The sequence below is a fragment of the Hemicordylus capensis genome, chromosome 12, assembly GCF_027244095.1.
Source record: "Hemicordylus capensis ecotype Gifberg chromosome 12, rHemCap1.1.pri, whole genome shotgun sequence".
NCBI lineage: Eukaryota > Metazoa > Chordata > Lepidosauria > Squamata > Cordylidae > Hemicordylus > Hemicordylus capensis.
The window spans coordinates 4,488,610-4,507,568 of record NC_069668.1 but is presented as its reverse complement, the minus strand read 5'-3'; the positions used below and the strand labels follow the sequence as shown (position 1 = coordinate 4,507,568).

Here is an 18,959-nt window from a genome sequence, read left to right as displayed (position 1 = left end):
AAGGCATCTAATTCCACACAGATGAGTTCACACTCTTGCTGATGCAATCTCATTTCACTTTAGGACTGGGCTGCAAAAGTGATTAGGTTGGTGAATTCTGTAGGACTACAGGGTTTGTTGTGATTAGGTTGGTGGGTTCTGCAATCACAACCTAGAATTCTGCAATCACAATAGGAAAATACAGAATTTGGTACTAGCCACAGAGTCAAACCTTCTGAGAATCTCCGTTTTCATGTTGATAAGCAAGTTTCTAGCTCTTTAAGTCTTTGATGTGAAAGTGTGCATTGGACCTCAGCAAATTAGGGTGTTTAAAAATATATGTAATCATTTTTATTAACTTTTTTTAGGTTTGTACAAGTGTGTAGACAACAGATAAAGAAAACTGCACAATAGCAAAATAGTCAACCTACAAACTGCCTGTGCAATTTATTTTGAGTGTTAAGAAGTTGAAGCTTGTAAAAAAAATAAAAGTGAATGGTGGCAGGGACATGTGGGGAGTTGTAAGATTAGTTTTTATTTTTTCCTGTTATTAATTAAGTACACCACTCCAAAAGCTCTTACGAAAGTTAGGAGGAGAGGGACAAGTGAAGCCACAGTTAACGGTAAGGGATCCACATGTGAATGGAGCTGTTTCCTTTTATTAAGCCCAGGGCTTGTCCTTTCTAATAAATTAATTTTTCTGCCAAGGCTGTATGCCATACATCCTGGATAACCAGCCATCAATGGCACTTTGCCTCTTCTCTTGCAAATGCTGAATAAATTGTGCTTGGTTTGTTTAATATAAAGGGAATCTGCCCACCTTGAGTCCCCAGATGTTGTAGGACTACAATTCCCATCTTCCCCACCCACCGTGGCCAAAGCAACCCCTCTGCTACAGCATCCCTTACAGACCAAGAAGATGTGGTCCTTTCCCTGCGAGGTTCCTGTCGCTTTCACTTCATCAGTCAATTCCCCGCTGTTGGTAAGGATTCAGTCCAGAATCGCTGACCCTCCTGTTCATTTATGTCTGTTTTGCTGCAGACGCTATGCTGCCGTCTTGGAGCTCTGTCTACCAAAGAGATAGCACTGGCGGATGTACATTCACCTGGATCAAGCTCAGCGGCACCTGATTCTCAAGGTAGGAGTTAGGCCTTGTGAATTATTGCTGGCTGAGAGACATTTGGAGATTTGACCCCGAGGACTAGCCACTTGAGATGTAGACACTACAAGGGCTGTCTAGCTTGATCCTGTCACTAATTTAGGTTGTGCTTTTAAAATATTTCTATATTGCTTTTCAACAACAACAAAGTCCTTGAAACAATTTAAAGAGTGGGGTGGAAGGAGGAATAAACAGTCCTCTGTCCCAAAAAGGGTTCATAGCTTGAAACACACACAAATGAGACTCTATGCTGGGCTGAATGGAGACAGCGGCTTTCCTGCTGCTAAATATAAGAGACCACCACTCTCCTGCGAGAGAAAAGGTGCCTCTTATATGGCTTCATTGGCAGGGGTGATTCCTGAACTGGGGGCCTGAAGATGGTTCTCTGTCCCCAAAGGACTCACTGTGTGCGAAGCAATAGCAAGGGGACACCAGTAACAGCCACTGGGGAAGAATGCTGCTGGTCTGGGCTGAATTGGGAGGGTTGTTCTCTCCCTGTTAAATATAAGAGAAGCCAGCGCTTGAAAAGATGCCTCTTTGCCCAGTTTTTGGGGTTTTCCTAACAGTAAAATGTAATGTTGAATTTGAACACTTACGAGGGAGGACTGGTATTCTCTTTCTGAATGCAATGCATCTATTTTCACCCATGGATCTAAGAGGGCTTATTCACCTCTCGACCATTTTCGTTTCCCTTTGCATGCGCATGCCGGGAAAGTCTTTTTGTTTCACTATGTAGATGGTCATGGAAGTCCTTCAGGGGAACCGCCCAAAGCAAACAAAGGCTGACACACGCCTGCAGCCTAAACTCCAAAGGCCCAAATTGGCGCCATTTGAATAGCCAAGAACAGGAAGTTTATTTCTCGTAAAATAAACAAGTGGCCTAGCATCCTTAAGCTGGGCTCTCCAACCAGTGGGTCAAAGTCTAAACATACTTTCTGGAGGACGGCTCTGTGTGTGTGTGTGTGTGTGTGTGTGTGTGTGTGTGTGTGTGTGTGTGTCCGTGTCCGTGTCCTTGTCCGTGTCCCGGTTGGGTGTAAGGCACGTGGTGGTTTATGATGGATATAAGTATTCAGGGCCGGTCTAAGGGTTTTTGGTGCCCTGTGCGAAGTTTGATTTTGCTGCCTACCCCCAGCCAAGGAGTGCGGAATCCCAGTTTTAACTTAGCAGTTTTGCAGGCTGTTCATTTGCCAAGTCAGATAAGCAGCCCACGTGGATGATCAGCAAATGACCAGCCCATGTTGGTTTAAGGATCCAGTGGGAGAGGGGGTTCCCGTTTGTTATGGGGGCAAAACTCTTACCCTTCCAAGATGAAAAGATGTGGCTGTGAATGTGGAAATCTAAAGACCATTTCTTTTTGGAAATGAATGCTGAGGCAAGCAATTCTTCCTCAGGAGAGGGAGTGTGGCTGACGAGACTAGCTGTTTAGTGGGGGGGCTGAGGTGCAATAGCAAGAAGGACGGTATCCTTTGGGGAGCAGGACTCAGGATTGCATCTTACAACCTTACACCACTGTGCAGTACTTCATGGGGAGGAAGAATAATGGACAGTGCTAGATTCTGGCACTGTTTATATGCCGCCCCCAACAAATTGGTGCCGGAGGTGTCGGCCTAGGTTTGCCTGGTAGACGGGCCGGCCCTGGGAACATTCTCCGTCCCCTTCTTGCACCATTCCTTTTTGACTTGCTCCTCCCAGAGAAGATACCCTTCCAAGGGAGAATAATAATAACTCTCCCTTGGAGAAGTTATTCTCCAAGGGAGAATAAAATCTCTTTAGGTTGGTCTCGGATTGAGATCGTGATTCCCAAGGCGATTTTACACCACTCTTTAATCTCGAGTGACTGTTCTCTAACTTGGTACTTTGTTGGGATGTGTTGATGGCATGTAAGTCGGATCTGCTGTTTAGACAGCATGTGTGATTGACAGCCTCACTGGTCCAAACAGCGATCTCAAGGCTGGTAGGATCCTTTCTGGACTGCATACAAAGGGCGTTGAAAGAGAAGCCACAAAGTTGTCAAGACTCATTGGGCTGGTTCCCAGGATCAACATCTGGTCCCGAGAAACGACCGCGTGTCAGCAAAGATCGAGGTAGGAGGAAGGGGAAGTGATCATGTGCTCACTGCGATCCGGGCAGGACGACAGCCGGCAGCCCATAATCGTGTGCCCAGCTCTGTATCTCTCACTGTATCACTCACTCTCGATTTATCCCAACACTCATCCATTTCTCACGCATGGAGCTTGAAGCCTTGCTGGATGCTCCACCACCAACACCAACACCACCTACGGCAGCCTGCAATACTCAGAACATTGTTAATTGTTTTGACGCCATTCTGAAGGTTCAGGGGATCGTTGCTTCCCCCGCTGCCACCGTGTCTTTCTGACTCTCTCCTGAGCGGCTTCTGGGGTCGTCTTTTGTTCATTCACCGTTCATGCATGCTGCATCCACGTTGTCAAACGGTTGCATCTCAGTGTCTTCCAGACGTTGTCCTTCTGTGTGCTTCGGCTTTGGCTTCGCCTCCCCTTGCTTAGGCCTTGCTTAGTTGGCTGTCACGTTCCATTTGGGCTACTTGGAGTAGCAGCAGCACCTGCGCACGATCATGGTCACCCCCTTCCTTCCTCTGTCATGTCATCTGCCTGCCTTGCTAATTAACAGGGGAAACGGAGGCATGCAGACGATAACTAGCCGTGTCACGTGCACACCCCGGGAGCTGATCTCCAAACAGATCATGGAGCAGCAAATTATTCCCTCATAACTGCTGCTCAGCGGAGAGGGAAACAATGGCTCTGGCTTTTAATTGCAGTGGGTGGCAGTGAGGGACCCCTCCACTATCCCTGGGTGTTGCTTTGGTGCAGCACGTAACTGGGATGCAGCCCTGTAATTAGAGCAATTTTAAAAATGGCAGGCGGCACCGAGTAAAGCGTGTGGCTTTTTGAGCCGCCAGCCTCTTCTATCTGATGTGACTCAGTTTCTTTGCTGCTTTTGTATGGATCATCAAGTGATCTGCCACTGAGCCACGGTTTTTCCCCAAAGGAAGCTGCCTTCTACGGAATCAGACCATTGGTCCACCTAGAGCAAGGCTGCTCAACTTTGGTGCTCCTGCAGATGTTGGCCTACAACTCCCATAATCCACTGTGGCTAGGGATTATGGGTGTTGTAGTCCAAAAACAGCTGGGGGGGCCTAGGTTGAGCAGGCCTGACCTAGAGCCATGCTCCTCATGCCCTGCATCCAATTAGCCCACGTGGGGAACCAGATGCGGAACTAAATGGACCCTTCGTCTTATTTAGACACAGTACTTGACCGTTCTCTCTGTCGGACTTCATCTTGTTGATTTTAGCCCGATGTTTGAGTCTGCCCAAATTGTGTGCCTGGATCTTGATCCTGCCTTCAAGAGAGGGGTTTCCAGCTGTGGTTCCCCCAGAGGTTGATGCACCGATCCAGTGAGGCTTTTAAGTTCCCACGCCAAACCTAGTGTAAGTGCAGGTGGAGATTTCTAGAAGTACAAAAGCATTCTCAAGGGAACATTTGTTTTTATTATTATTTGTGTGTTTAGCATTGGGCTCTGCTGCACGAGGCAAGTCCAAGTGACCTCCTTGAGAAAATTTGGAAATATCTATCTACTGTAAAAATTGGATCATTGACTTCCCAGGGCCATGGATAACCCAGTACTGTCAGATCACTTCAAAGTTCCAGCCAGAGGTCTTCCCCAGCTTGAAATCCTTCAGCTGGAAGCGCTGAGGATTAAACCTGGAATCTTCTGCATGCTTTGGAAAAGCTCAATAACTCCACCTGATGGTGCTGTCAGAGTGAAAGAACCCAAGCAGTGCTGTTCAGTGGAAATATTTTATTTGATTTACCCAACACCCCCCCCCAAAGCTCTTAAATAATATAAAAATACAGATACAGTACAGTGTAACCACCTGGAATATATAAATATTCATGTCATTTATTCCGCGGTGTACTTGTCTGGCTTTTCTGAACGCCTTTTGCTGTTAAATTAGTTCAAGTAAGAAAATAATTGCTCTGCTTTTAAAGCTGTGGCGAAGGATCAGTGCATTGGCATTGGACAAGAGTGTGCATATAAAATAGTCTTATGCCAGGCGCAACCATTATCTCAAAGGAAGTATGACTCACCGTTCCTGACATATGGAGTGTTCACATTTCAGGCCCGCGTTGCATCACACTAGAGTGAGGTCAAGGTTGGTTTATTTGCATTAACCAAGTTAACTGGAGATCCTTCCAGTAAAAAGCATCCGTTCCTTACAATAGTTAAATACCAGTAAAATTCAAATGCAGTTAGTGGCCCTATCTTGGAGATGCCAGGAAGGGAACTTGGGACCTTCGGCATGCAAGCAGGCAGATGCTTTTCCCAGAGTAGCCCCATCCCCTAACGGGAATATCTTACAGTGCTCACATGTAGTCTCCCACTCAAATACAAACCAGGGTGGACCCTGCTTAGCAAAGGGGACCATTCATGCTTGCCACCATAGGACCTGCTCTCCTTCTCATGCTTTGATTGTCCTGACCACGAGACCTGCAACAGCCAAATGCGCAATGGCGTGTTGGAAGCTTTTAAATGTCTTAAAACCACAAAAATGGATCTAAAATTTCATTGATGCTGTCAGAGGCATGGGAATGAAAACTGGTTGGAATGTCCTCCAAAGATGACTCCTTGAGGAGAGAGGTCAACCATTTGCTCACTGGTGACCCTTTCCTCTGTGACCCTTTCCTCTGTGGAAAAAATGACTGCAACTTGACCATAATCACTTGGGGGTAGGAATAAAGAAGGGGTGAGAGAGCTCAGAGAAAACCATAAGGGCAACATTGTGATCACCTATTTTCCATCTCTAGGGGGACAGAACATGCCTGAGATCATACCAATGGTCGACATTTGTGAGCCTGGCTCGCGGACTTGACTCAATTACAAATTACAGTTTGTATCTCTGATTGAGGAAGTCGGTGAGGCATTCTCTCTCTCTTTTTGGTACTGCTCCTTGTACCACCAACTGTCCGTGTCATTTTGAGCAAGTATTTAATCTGAGTCCCTGCCTGAAGGAAGTTTACAGGCTATCTATTTTATGTTAGAAGATCTGCATTGCATTCCATCCTGTTGTTCGTCCCAAGAGCTCAGTGCAGTGTCCCTGGAGATCTTCCTAGTGTATCCTCACAACAGCCCTCCGGGAGAGTTCAGGGGCAGCGGGCCCAGGGTTGCTTCATTAGCTTCATGGCTGTGTGAAGATTTCAAACCCAGACCTCACTGGCCAGTATTCACTACATCACACCGGCAATCAGCCTAAGATTACCACCTGATGGCTTTGTAGCCACCATGAGCATTGTTTTTGAATGCCCTGTTGTGAGGATGCTCTCATCTTTTCCTCCTTTCCCCCCGTTTCAGAGTCCTGCAGAGAACAATTAAAACTGTTGCACATGTTTGAATGATGCATGGGCATAACATTACACCAGTACTGGTCTCTCCCCAGTAGCCATGGTAAACTGTCAACATGGTTAGGAATATAGAATAGCTGGCGGGATTAGAAGGGAACCAGCAGTTTCTACTTGGGGCCAGTGTTCCCTCTAACAGGGAATCCCAGATGTTGTGGACGACAACTCCCATAATCCCCGAGCAAAAGCCATTGCCGTTGGGGATGCTGGGAGTTGTAGCCAACAGCATCTGGGAATCCCTCTTAGAGGGAACACTGCTTGGGGTCTCTAGCAGCTGCTGATTGGTGCTCTGGGGACTTTCTCAGTATCTTTGGTGTGAGTTTTTGTTGTTGTTAAGAATATATTGGAAGTTCTTGCAATCCCACTGGCAATTTTCTAGAGCTTGGGTTCTGTGTAGTGATAGGGTCAGTCTTTTAGCCTTTTGGCTTTGGATCACTTGGGGAGACAGGGCTGTGTGATGGCGGCAGCGTCCAAAGGGCTGTCTAGAGAGCCTTAGTGGGGTGTGGGGCCCGGGGCCAATCAGCCAGTGTGGGTCCCCCTTCCAGTTAATTCTAATGGGGTTTAAAAGAGCGGGGCTTGGGGCAGTCTCCCTGCTTGCCATGCCCTGACAGCCCTGAGCGTCCATGTCAAAAGGTATTTGTGTGTAGTGAATGGAAGCATGGAGAAACAGTTTTCACTGGGCCCTCACTAGGCCTGCATTTGTTTGCTTGTTTGTTTGTTCAGTTTCTACAGCGCCCTTCCAAAATTGGCTCAGTTCAGTTTACACAGATAAATAATAAATAAATAAAACGGATCCCTGTCCGCAAAGAGCTCACAATCGAGAGAGAAACACAAAACAGACACCAGTACTGGTGTCTCAAAACAGAGGTACTGTGCTGGGCATGGATTTGTGCAGGGTCGTTGGAGGCCGCTTTGATCCACAGACACAAGCTTGGCCACCTGGCAGAGTCAAAGCATGCCTTTGTGGAAGTTCCCACCTCTCAGAAACTGGCTATCGAACTTCAGATCTGAGGTGGGCTTTTTAAAGAGAGGATCAGAATTCCCACCTGATCTCAGCCACTGTGTATTCTCCAGCAGGCATTTCCCAAGATGACACAAATGCAGAATATGGGGAGGGAACCCCTTTGAAGGAGAAATGAGCCAGGTGACAAGGATGAATGCTTAACCCTTCTGGTGCCCACCAAACATTCTTTGCAAATGTTCTCACCCTCACAAGGCTGTTCCCTCTCCCACTAGCTAGGCTTGCTTGGGACCCAAATAGGGGGAATATATTTAAATGGGCAGGGAGGGTGTATTGGTTGGGTAAGGGTTAAGCAGTTCATTCTCACTAACAAATCTCCCCCGTTCACTTTACACGAGAGAAAAACTGGCACTCCATCTCTGTTTTCTCCTGTGTCGTTCCTTCCGTAAACCTGAGCTTTGGTTGACAAATCTTAAGAGAAGTCATATTAGCTTCCTAAAATTAGTTGGGGGGTTTTACACTCCCTGCCCTTCTAAAATTATTATTTACATAACACCTACAGCTAGGTGTCTTGCAGTTAGAGAGATAACATATGCTCGCAAAAGGGTCAAGGACTTGCCATCTAAAAAACAGGGCTCTGGTAAGGGAAGGAGGAATGAGGCTAAATCCTTAATTCTAATAAGAGCCATCACTGTAATATTGAGGAAGTGTGTTCTTATCGGGAGCCGATACATTCAAATTATGGCTAGCAATTTCATGCAAAGAAGATTGTGATCAGAATATTTTTTACAGTGTGTTTGCGTTATCATCGGTGATTGATTTCCCCCCTGCCTCGACTGCAACTACTACACATTAAGGCTGTTCCCACAATAGTTAATGGGGTTCCAAGAGCTGTGCACACTCCCGATTTTAGGCTACACGTGACTGAAACCTAGGGAGGAGGAGGAGAGAGTGGTGGACTGTAAGAAGGGATCTGGGTAGGATGGTTTTTCCTCCTACCTTGTGAAAGTGCTGGGTACAAATGCTGGGTTGGACAGCACCATCCTGCCCAGACGATCCTGTCTCACAGACTATCACTCTCTCCTACTTAGGTTTTTGCTAGCACATGGGAAATCGGGAGCATGCACAACTCCCTGGGGGGGTCCCAACAGAGAGTATCAGTACCCCGAAGGGTGCTTTAAGGGCTCACATTATTCGTTCCCCATCTGAGGATTGCCAGCTTCAAGCCATCACATCCTCAACGATGCGTCCACTGCAGAAGGGAAGGGAGGAGGATGAAGACCCTCTTCTTCTGCTCCTGATTGGCTGGCTGCGTGCTGGAGCTCAGCATGCCCCTCCCCTCAGCCTGAATGACAGGCTTCAGGAAATTAGCACTTAGGACTTCCATTGACATTAATGGGACAAGTAAACGTATCCCAATAATTTCAATGGGAGTACTCATGAGTAATTTATTCTGGATGCAAGCCAGTGACTGGAGTAACCTGTCTCATATCTGTAACATTTAAGTGTGTGTGTCTCTGTGCACACAGTTTCTATGGGATACCTGAGCTAAAGGTTTGCAACAAGAGTGGTGCTCTTGTTTTTAAAAGGGTTTTTAAAACCCCATCCTTACTGATTGATGATCGTGTGAACAGCTTTAGGAATACGCGGTGTGAAACCCAGATCTGAATGTATGCTGTATTTACCTGAATTGAAGATGACTCTAAATTTAAGATAACCCTTTAAAAATACAGGTTAAATACAGGTTATACTTGTGTTTATCCAAAAGGAAGAGGACTCTGAATTTAGGAGAACCTCTTGATTTCTAAAATCAAATAACTTGGGGGAAAAACTAGTCTTGGATTCAGGTAAATACAGTATGTTGGTAGTGACGTTATCGTCCCTTTTTGGTCAGAGCAAGCCCCCACCTGCTGGCGTTACACGTCTGTAGCTCACCAGCTGAATCTTTCGTGATTGGGGTCTTTTGAGAGGCAAATTAAGAGAAAGCTACAGAAAGCTGCACAACCCTTCAGTGGATCACGGAGAGCAGGAGAGAGGCGGCCGTGGGGATCAGCAGCAATGATTTTGCTGCAGGCAGCAGGGCGTTGGACTCTGACTTGTAGACGACACGGTCACCCAAGGGCTGAACAGGTCGAAAGTTATCTGCCATCGGCCAGTCCTTGTTCTTGCCAAAGTAGAGCTTCATCCAGAATTCTTGAATCTGTGAACCACAGCAGTAGAGGAAATAATTGCCCTGAATTCCCCTGCACGCCCACCCCTGTAGGATGCAATTAGTGTGGGAGGGGCGGGGTTTACCAGCCCGTCTTTCATGCAACTTTCCTTCTTGGGGCCCAACACTTGGCGAGGAGAGCTGGTCTTGTGGTAGTGAGCATGAATTGTCCTCTTTGCTAAGCAGTGTTTGCCTTGGTTTGCATTTGGAGGGGAGACAACCTGTAAGCACTGTTCTGCTGGAAGATATTCCCCGTCAGGCAGGACTGAACAACTTCAGCCTTCCAACCATTTTTGGACTACGACTCCCATCATCCCCAGCCCCAGTGGCCAGTAGTCAGGGATGGTGGGAGTTGTTGTCCACCTTCTGCAGGAGGGGCTGGAGTTATGCAGCCCGGCATTAGGGGATGGGGTGATGACTCAGCGGAAGGCTTTCCTGATGCAAAAGATTGCAGGTTCAATCCCTGGCAGCATCTAATTAGATTTCTAGTTTTAAACAGTTTCAGTACTGGGTTTTAAATGTTTTTAATCTTTTTAATGATTTTAATTAATTGATTTAGTGTTTTAAATGATTTTAATTGCAAACCACCCAGAGACACAAGATTTGGGTGGTATAGAAATATTTTAAATAAAAACATTAAAATTAAATAAATCTCCAGGTAGGATGGGGAGAGACTCCTGCTTAAAACCTTGGAGAGCTGTTGCCAGTCAGTGTAGGCAGTATTGAGCTAGATGACTTGACAGGGGTCTGACTTGACAGCTTCTTACATTTCTATTCACTCCTGGCTGCAGTCGTTCCCTTCCACCACGCTTTCCTGTAGACCCTCCTTTCTCTCTGCCTAGATCAAAAGAAGTGCCAAGCCAGAGTTAAAATGCAATGTGAGACTGCTCATCCCCCAATTCCAAGAGAGTGCACTAGAGCTAAATGGATGATACTCCACTGCACTGAAGTGCATTTCATGGTGTTTTAAGGTTGAGCCTGGCCGGATTAGCAACCATCTTTTGTGGTGCGTCTCACCTGTGACAAGCCAAGTTCAATCGGTTACTCAAACAAGGTCCACTGGACTCCCTCATTGCATCCAGGTGTGGTGAGAGAGCCCGTGTATCGATAGTAGCTGATGAGATCTTCCATTTTAGGGATGAGGGACTCCAGGGGCAAAGCTGGCATCTTTGTCTTGTTCTCTAAAGAGATAATTGGAGAGAAATTCGTCTCACAAGACGCCCTTCTGATCGATCACTCTGGCAATTACCTGCAATGGGTTTCAACCAGCAACCCTGATACAGCACACACACACGGTCACGAAAAAGCAGTTTGAACGGCACTTGCTTCCTTCTCATGAATTCTGGGAGTGGCACTTGTGAAGTTTTCTGTGACATCGCCCCTTTCTGCAGTGCACATCGCTCTGCAATAGAGACAACTTCACACATTGAGGGTAATCTTTAGGAGCAGCCCTAGTTAACTAGTCAAGCCCTTGAGGGATGGAAAACCCAGGATCAATTCCTGGCATCTCTGCCTGAGCACCTGGAGAGCTGCTGCCAGTCAGAGTAGGTCGTTCTGGGCTGGATAAACCAACGATCTGACTTGGAACAAGACAGATTAATATGTTCATAGATGTACTGGGGTTTCAGGCAAGTATTTAGTCTACCAGGAATCTCTGGTCGCTAGCAGGACGGGGAAAGTTCTCTCTTTGCTGGAGTTCTAGGAGAGATGCTGCCAGTCAGAGCAGAGTAGCTAGATGGACAAACGGGCTGATTTAGGATAAGTTAGTATTCAGGATATGTTTGCATTCTAGGGTGGATGCTTGGTACCTTCCCTGTTCCTGGTTCAATGTGACAGAACCCAGCCGTCTCTCGTGCGCCTTCCATTGTTACCTTCAGATTTCTTGCCTGGAGTTTTCCCAGACAGCAGGCTTTACTGAAAGTTCGAATTTATTTTTTTAAAAAACAACGCAAAAAGTTGTTGTTTTTTTACCCCAGACACAAATCAGGCTGGGCTCTAACACGCAATGCAAAACCCGAATCATGTGTGTAGCGCTCCCTAGTATCTCACACAGACTTTGGCACTAATCCGGCTGATGTGCGGATGCACCCCCTTCATTCCGAGCTCAGAGCCCCATCTGGAAGTGCTCCTGGCTGTTTTTAAGGACCGATCCGCCTGCATGTATTTAGAGCAGGGCTGCAGGGCTTTGGCTCACCTCCGGCCGTGGTGGGACTACCATCATCCCTGGCTATTGGCCATGGAGTGGTCGTCCAGCCACACCCGGAGGGCCAGCATTGTGCAGCCCTGATTTAGAGAGCAACTTCATTAGCTCAGCTCCTTACTTGGGAAAGGGATGTCTTGTAACTTTGAAATCAGGGGGACGTAATTCACGTTCACTTCGCCAGCCTGCAAGAAACAAAAATAATGAAAGTTGTGGCTGTGGCCGGAGTGGCAAGGTAGCCTTCTCCTGTTCTAACCACTGCACCACACCTCCTATTAGCGGGGACCCAAATCCTCTCCTTACCTTTATAAAGAAGCCCAGCACGGCCAGGCCGTTACTTTCGAGTGCTTTCTCTATCGAGTCGAATTCGTCCTTCATGTGGACAATGTGGAGCTGAAAGACACGTGTTGAGATTATTATTTTTAAAGAGATGTAGAGGGTGCCGTCCAGTCACCTAGGGAGCCAGTTCTTGGGGTTGCCCTAGGCCTCCCTTTCCCTTTCTAAGCAACCACTGACATGCCTGACTTGCTGGCAGTGCCCATTCTCTCTCCTCCCCCTGAGGAGGAGGAGGGCAAAGAAACAGCAAGCACGGAAAGCCTGCCTTGCCTTTGCCTTGCTCTCTCACTCCCATCCCAACGAATGAGTAGCTTACATGGCTCAAGTTATTAATTGATTTATTTATTTATTAAAATGCTTATATCCTGCTCCTCCAGTACGATACTGGTTGGGGCGGCTCACAACAGTAACACAAATAAAATACAATGTAGAATAAAAACAATGAAAAACAAGCCCAATTAAAATTTAAAACCCAAGTAAAACATATTAAAAAGCCTCTCTGAACAAGTCGGTTTTTAAGGTCATTTTTAAAAACCCTAGTGGAGCTCTTCTGGGAAGGCATTAGGGGCATGGGGACATAGGAAGCTGCCATATACTGAGTCAGACCCTTGGTGTATCTTGCTCAGTGTTGTCTTCACAGACTGGCAGCGGCTTCTCCAAGGTGGCAGGCAGGAATCTCTCTCAGCCCGATCTTGGAGATGCTACCAGGGAGGGAACTTGAAACCTTTTGATGCTCTTCCCAGAGCGGCTCCATCCCCCTAAGGGGAATCTCTTACAGGGGTCACACTTCTAGTCTCCCTTTCATCTGCAACCAGGGTGGACCCTGCTTAGCTAAGGGGACAAGTCATGCTGGCTACCACCAGACCAGCTCTCCTCTCCAGAGATTCCAGAGCTGAGGATCTTGTCTCCGCCAACCAAATCTCAATCAATGGCAGGGCCACAACCAGTTAAAGCCGGCGCTCTGAACTTCTCAGCTGGGAGGGGACACCAAAGTCAAACTTTGCCTAGGGCCCGCCCTGGTTGGGTGATCGCTGGAAATCAATCTGGATCATTGAATGAGAATGTGGTTGTGTGTAAAATGGCAGCTGGGCCAGAGGGCTTTTTGTCTTCCCTCATTCAGCAGCTGGATGGGGGGGATTCCTCCAGCCCAGCTGCTGCTCAGCACACTCTTGAACTATCCCTGATCATGTGAATGAGCCTTGTGTGTATGGTGGACGTGTCTGGACAAAAGAGCTCCCTGCCTGTGCTGGAAGTGGCCAGGGAAGCCCTTGCTCGCAGATAGCACTGTTGGAGACATGGTTGTCCAGAGGCATTGTTGGACTGGGCTCAGAGCTCAGGGGTCCTCCTGAACGTACCTCCATGGCGAATCTCTCTCCGTCAATGCTGTGCTCCAATCCAGAGCTTGTCCCTTTCCGGCTTTCGTTGTTCCCCCAGTGGAAATGGAACTGCAGAGCTTTGTATGCCCCCGGGAGACCACCCATCGAGATCTTTGCCCATTCATCGAGTGTCACTTTGACTGGCAGAGGCAAGACAGGGAAGATGCTGTGTTATGGCCTGCTGGTAGGGAGAACCCATCTCAGCTTGGTCAGACGACTCATAGGAGCCCAGGAAGGAAGCGATCTCCTATCGAGTCAGAACATGAGTCCGTCTAACTCAGTATGGTCTGCACTGACCGGTAGCAGTTCTCTAGAGTTTTAGGCAGGGGTCTCTCCCAGCCCTACCTGGAGATGCTGCCAGGGATTGAACCTGGGACCTTCTGCATGCCAAGCAGAGGCTCTGCCACTGAGCGACGGCCCCATCTCCTAAGGGGGAGAACCCATCTCCTAAGGGGGAGAACCAAATGCAAACCAAGGCAAACCCTGCGTAGCAAAGGGGACAATTCGTCTTTGCTACCACAAGACCGGCTAGTCTCCTAGACATTTGCGTGGAAAATGTCCCAGATTCCGTCTCCAGCACCTCCAATTCAAATATCTTAGGAGCATAAAAACCCTTCCTGCTAGTCAGGGATCAGTAGTGTTGTTATCCCAGTTATGCGAACTGGAAGTGGGATCTGTGTAATAACAGGATCCTAAGGCACCAAATGCCTTGATCGCTGAAGGCCAGGCCAGGCATGATACGGGAGACCCAAGGGGCTCTCCTATGCTTTTTGAATTTTTTTGTTAAATTTAATTAATTTACCTTTTAATTAATTTTTAAACTGGGTACACCGCCTAGAGATATACATATCGGGCGGTATATGCATATGATAAATGAATAAATGAATATCATATTTACCCGAATGGAAGATAAGTCTGAATTTAAGACGATTCCCTTTTTAAAAACCCGATTAGATATTGGCTATATTTAGACTGACCCAGAAGGAAAAGGACTGAATTTAAAATGAATCCCTCCGTATCTAATATCAAAGAATTTGTGGCAGGTGTACTAGTCTTGAATCTGAATTCAAGTGAATTCAATCTGAATTCAGGTAAAAGTGGCATCTGCAGAGAGAGAGGGGTGCTGATTCAGTTTGGGTCAGCAGCACTGCAAAATGGGGGCATTTATCCCTTTCCCCCTCAGCCATTTCCCCACAAAAAATAGCGCAAAACATACATTTTTATGTTGTGTCCTGTGAAGCCGCTAGCAGTTGGGGAGGGGGTAGAAAAGGAGTTCTCAAACTTGGGTCTCCGGATGAAATTGGATTACAACTCCCATCACCCACCGTCATGGTGGTTGTGGATGATGGGAGTTGTAGTTGAACAACATCTGGAGTCCCACATTTGAGAACCCCCTGGTGTAGGGAATAGGTCAAGAACCTCTTCCTCCGGTGCTCTTGACTGCTTCTACCTTTAAAGGTTATGTTAATGGATTGCCATGCAGTGCATTTCTATGCATGCTTACTCAGAAAGAAGTCCTGCTCTGTTCAGTGGGGCGTACGCCCTACTAGTAAGAATGTTTTGCATGTGCCTTAAATCCGGGGCATTCCTGGGTACTTAAAAGATCTGAGGCCCACTCCTTTGTTACGTAAACACGATCGTGCCCTCCCCGACACAAAGAATAAACATATCTGACTCCTCCCCAGAGGGAAACTGGAGGAGACCAGAGTTTGTCCCCAGATCAAATGACCTTAAATGCCATGCCATTGACTGATGGGGCGTTTCTGCCCTTTACCTGTATGGCCGTCGTTTTCTATGGTCCAGTCAGACGGCTGTGCCTCCTCGTACTTCTCAAAGCAGAACGGGGGGAGGCTCCAGTCGTATTCCACGTCGCGGGTGACAATGTTGATGGGCGACTGGTTCTTGCCGTCACATTCTTTGGCCACAGAGCTCCAGAAGTGGGGTTCTGTTGACGATGCAGGGAGGGAAAGAGCGTGGGAGTGAAGGGGAGTCCCCAGAGGCAGTGGGGAGCTTCTCGGAGGACAGCCCTCCACTGGCCACACAGCGTGAATCAGGACGTGGGAGAGGTGGCCACTCTGAGGGAACCCAGGCTGGGCGTCTGCAAACTCAAGGGACCCAGTTTGCCCCAAGTGGACTCCCCTCCCTGATTCCAGGGAGAGAGATATCCGTCCTTTTTTAACAGCATAACCCAGTTGTTCTGAGCAGTTCTATCTGGAATTACTTTTGACAGATCATTGGGATGTAGCATCTTATAACGTGGCTAAGTATTGTTTTCTGGCTAATGAGACTGGGATAAGAAATGTTGAGAAGCGAGATATGGCGTTGGATTGAATTAAATTTTAGATGATTATTATAAGGCATGGAGCCCTCTGTTTTATGTAATGGATGAACTCGGGTGTTACAGTTCTGTTTTATGTTTTAACAGTTTATTAGTTTATTTGACCAAGTTCGCTTTTATGTCAAGCTCGCTTTTTTTTGCTGGTCGAATGACCGTTAACAATAAAGATTTGATTTGATTCTCCCCAGTCGCCTCTAGGACCTGGAGAACAGAGATGGCAGCAAGCCCAAACTGAATCTCAGCTTGGCTGCAGGAGGCCTCCCAGTTCAGATCCCTACTTGAGAGGAGGCTCGGGACCCATCAAATACACTAAGAAGGGTGAGTGTGGGTGGGGGGAGAGGCAATTACTTTGGTGTATCACCTGCAGTGGTCCTTTGGATGCTGGGCGTGGCGTTGCCCCCTGGCTAACCCTGCTGGGCTGTGCCCCTGCTTTGCCCAGGACACAGATGCAGATCACGTGGCCCTGACTCCCTGCACCCCTTGAGCCCACTGGGGCGGTTAGAAAGGAAACCCGGCTGTGTGACATTACCTTCGCAGCTGGCATCCATACATTTCTGCAAGGGGTAGCACCAGTGTTTTCCATCTGCAAGAGAGACAGAGATAGGCAGGGTCTTAGCCAACAGCATGACCTGGATACCTGGGATTCGTCCACATGTGCGCATTCATCCCTCGTTTACCATGGCATCCCGGGGATGACCCACATGGGAGAGTGCGCCACCGTCCACTTAATCCTTCTGGAACTTGAAATGTTCACATTTTAGTTTAGTTTATTACATCTTCCTCCCACTGTAGTATCTCCTGCGGGCAAGTTCCTCATTGCTGGGTCAAATACTGGAAGCTTAAGATAAGGCTGCAATTCATAAGGAAAAGTTAAAGCTGTCAAAATCAATAGGCTTTCCCTTCAGAGAACTTCCTTTCTCTTTCATTGTTTACTTCTGAAATCAACATGTGCAGCAAAGTTCTCCCTTCACAAGTGGACTTTGAGCCTTCTGTTCCTTCCACTCTCCAGTATTTTTTTCTGCTGTTGCCACTGACTGAAGTATGTTGCGTAGTGATGGGCCTCTAATTTTTGTCCTGTTTTGTGGTAGCAGGGACTCCATCCCAATCAGTGTTTCCTGTAACGAGGATTTTCAGATGTGGGACTACAACTCCCATAATCCCCAGCTCCAATGGCCTTTGGCTGGGAATGATGGTAGTCAACAACATCTGGGGATCCCTGTTATAGGGAACCCTGCTCCCAATTCTCAGGTGCAGGATGAATCCATGTTGCAGGTAAAGTGGTGTCCTGCCCTTAATACTACGCCTTAGCATCATCCTGACAAAGGAAGAAAGTCTCCTGGAAGGCAACAAGACCTTTGAAAGGTCATCACAGACAGCCGAAGCAGCACAGAACATTTCCTCAGTCAGCAGAAGCTGAATCCCACTCAATAATTTAGTGAAATGTTCCCTCCTGGGGTGTCCTGTTCTTGCTGCATCAGCGTTGGGCTGGAGGCGCTCTGAAATGTGAAGGGAAGGGAATGAGATTCGGTTCAATCCGTGCATAATTCGATGCAGTCGGTTGCTGCAAGCGTCTTTGCGCCTGACAAGGCGGGTTTCGTGGGATCGTTTCCCTCAAGCCTGTGAGCACAAGGTCCTTGAAAGAGGCTGCTATCTTTTCTATAAAACGCTCTGCTTTTTCTACAACTGTAAGGGCCAGAGCTGAAGATCTTCTTGTGGGGCAGGGGGGCGGCGGGAGGGGGAGCAATTGTCCCAGGCCCCACACAGGGACGGCCCCGATCCAAAGGATGGTTCAGTAAAAGCAGTAAGACTAATAAGTTTGAAATGTAACTGCAGGATTAAGAGTAATTCCAGTATTTCGCGATTTTTTGTCAGTGATACAGAAATCAAGCCTGTATCCAGTCTGGCAGCTGCACTCAAGCACCAACATTCTTGTGCTGCTGCACAATTGTTACATTCCACCATCTTGGTAAGGTTTAACAGCATGTCAGCTGGGGGGAGAAGAAACGGGATGGGGGAGGTTTCCTCAAATGAGCATTCTGCCCCGCCGGGCCTCTCGGAGCCTAAAAAAGGCCCTGGATCTGGGAATTGCATTATTGGTGCCTGCAAGTTTGTCTTTTTTCAAATGTAAAATTTCAGCCACGCTAGCCCCGAAAATCTATCAGGGGGGTAGTTGTGGAGCTTTAACCTAACCCTGAATCAACTCTCCTCTTCCTCCAGGAGCTTTTCCAGACAGCAGGCTTTACTGAGAGGCTTTGTTGTGAGTTCAAAGTTGCCCAAAAAAACCCGACACAAAAAGTGGATTTCTTTACCTCGGATATCAATCAGGCTATACTCTTAACACGCGATGGAAGATCCAAATTGTATGAGACATGCTCCCTGTCCCTTGCAGGGACATTGGGGTAAATTTGGCCGGTATGTGAACGTAACATGCAAACTAAAAGCTGGGTGTGAAAAACTTCCTGTGCATACTTACAGTGAGGGAAATAAGTATTTGATCCCCTGCTGATTTTGTCCATTTGCCCTCTGACACAGAAATGACCAGGCTATAATTGGAATGGTAGGTTTATTGTAGCTGTGAGAGACAGAATAACAACAAACAAACCCTCAAAAGCCCAGTGCCCAAAAGTCAGCGATAGATTTGCATTGTAGTGAGGGAAATAAGTATTTGATCCCTTCACAAAAGATGTCTTAGTACTTGGTGGCAAAACCCTTGTTGGCAATCACAGAGGTCAGACGTTTCTTGTAGTTGGCCACCAGGTTTGCACACAACCCAGGAGGGATGTTGTCCCACTCCTCTTTGCAGATCCTCTCCAAGTCAGAAAGGTTTCGAGGCTGATGTTTGGCAACTCGAACCTTCAGCTCCCTCCACAGATTTTCTATGGGATTAAGGTCTGGAGACTGGCTGGGCCACTCCAGGACCTTCATGTGCTTCTTCTTGAGCCACTCCTTTGTTGCCTTAGCTGT

General features: G+C 47.4%; 1 protein-coding gene across 1 annotated transcript; it reads right to left on the bottom strand.

Moving 5' to 3' along the window:
• Positions 1–9,259: 9,259 nt before the first annotated feature.
• CA4 (carbonic anhydrase 4) lies at positions 9,260–16,521 on the bottom strand. Its single transcript, XM_053275314.1, is given in 7 exon segments — positions 9,260–9,736; positions 10,763–10,926; positions 12,067–12,130; positions 12,249–12,338; positions 13,637–13,797; positions 15,432–15,602; positions 16,344–16,521. Coding segments are annotated over 7 exon segments (1,020 nt in total). The 3' UTR covers positions 9,260–9,544.
• Between the last annotated feature and the right edge of the window lie 2,438 nt (positions 16,522–18,959).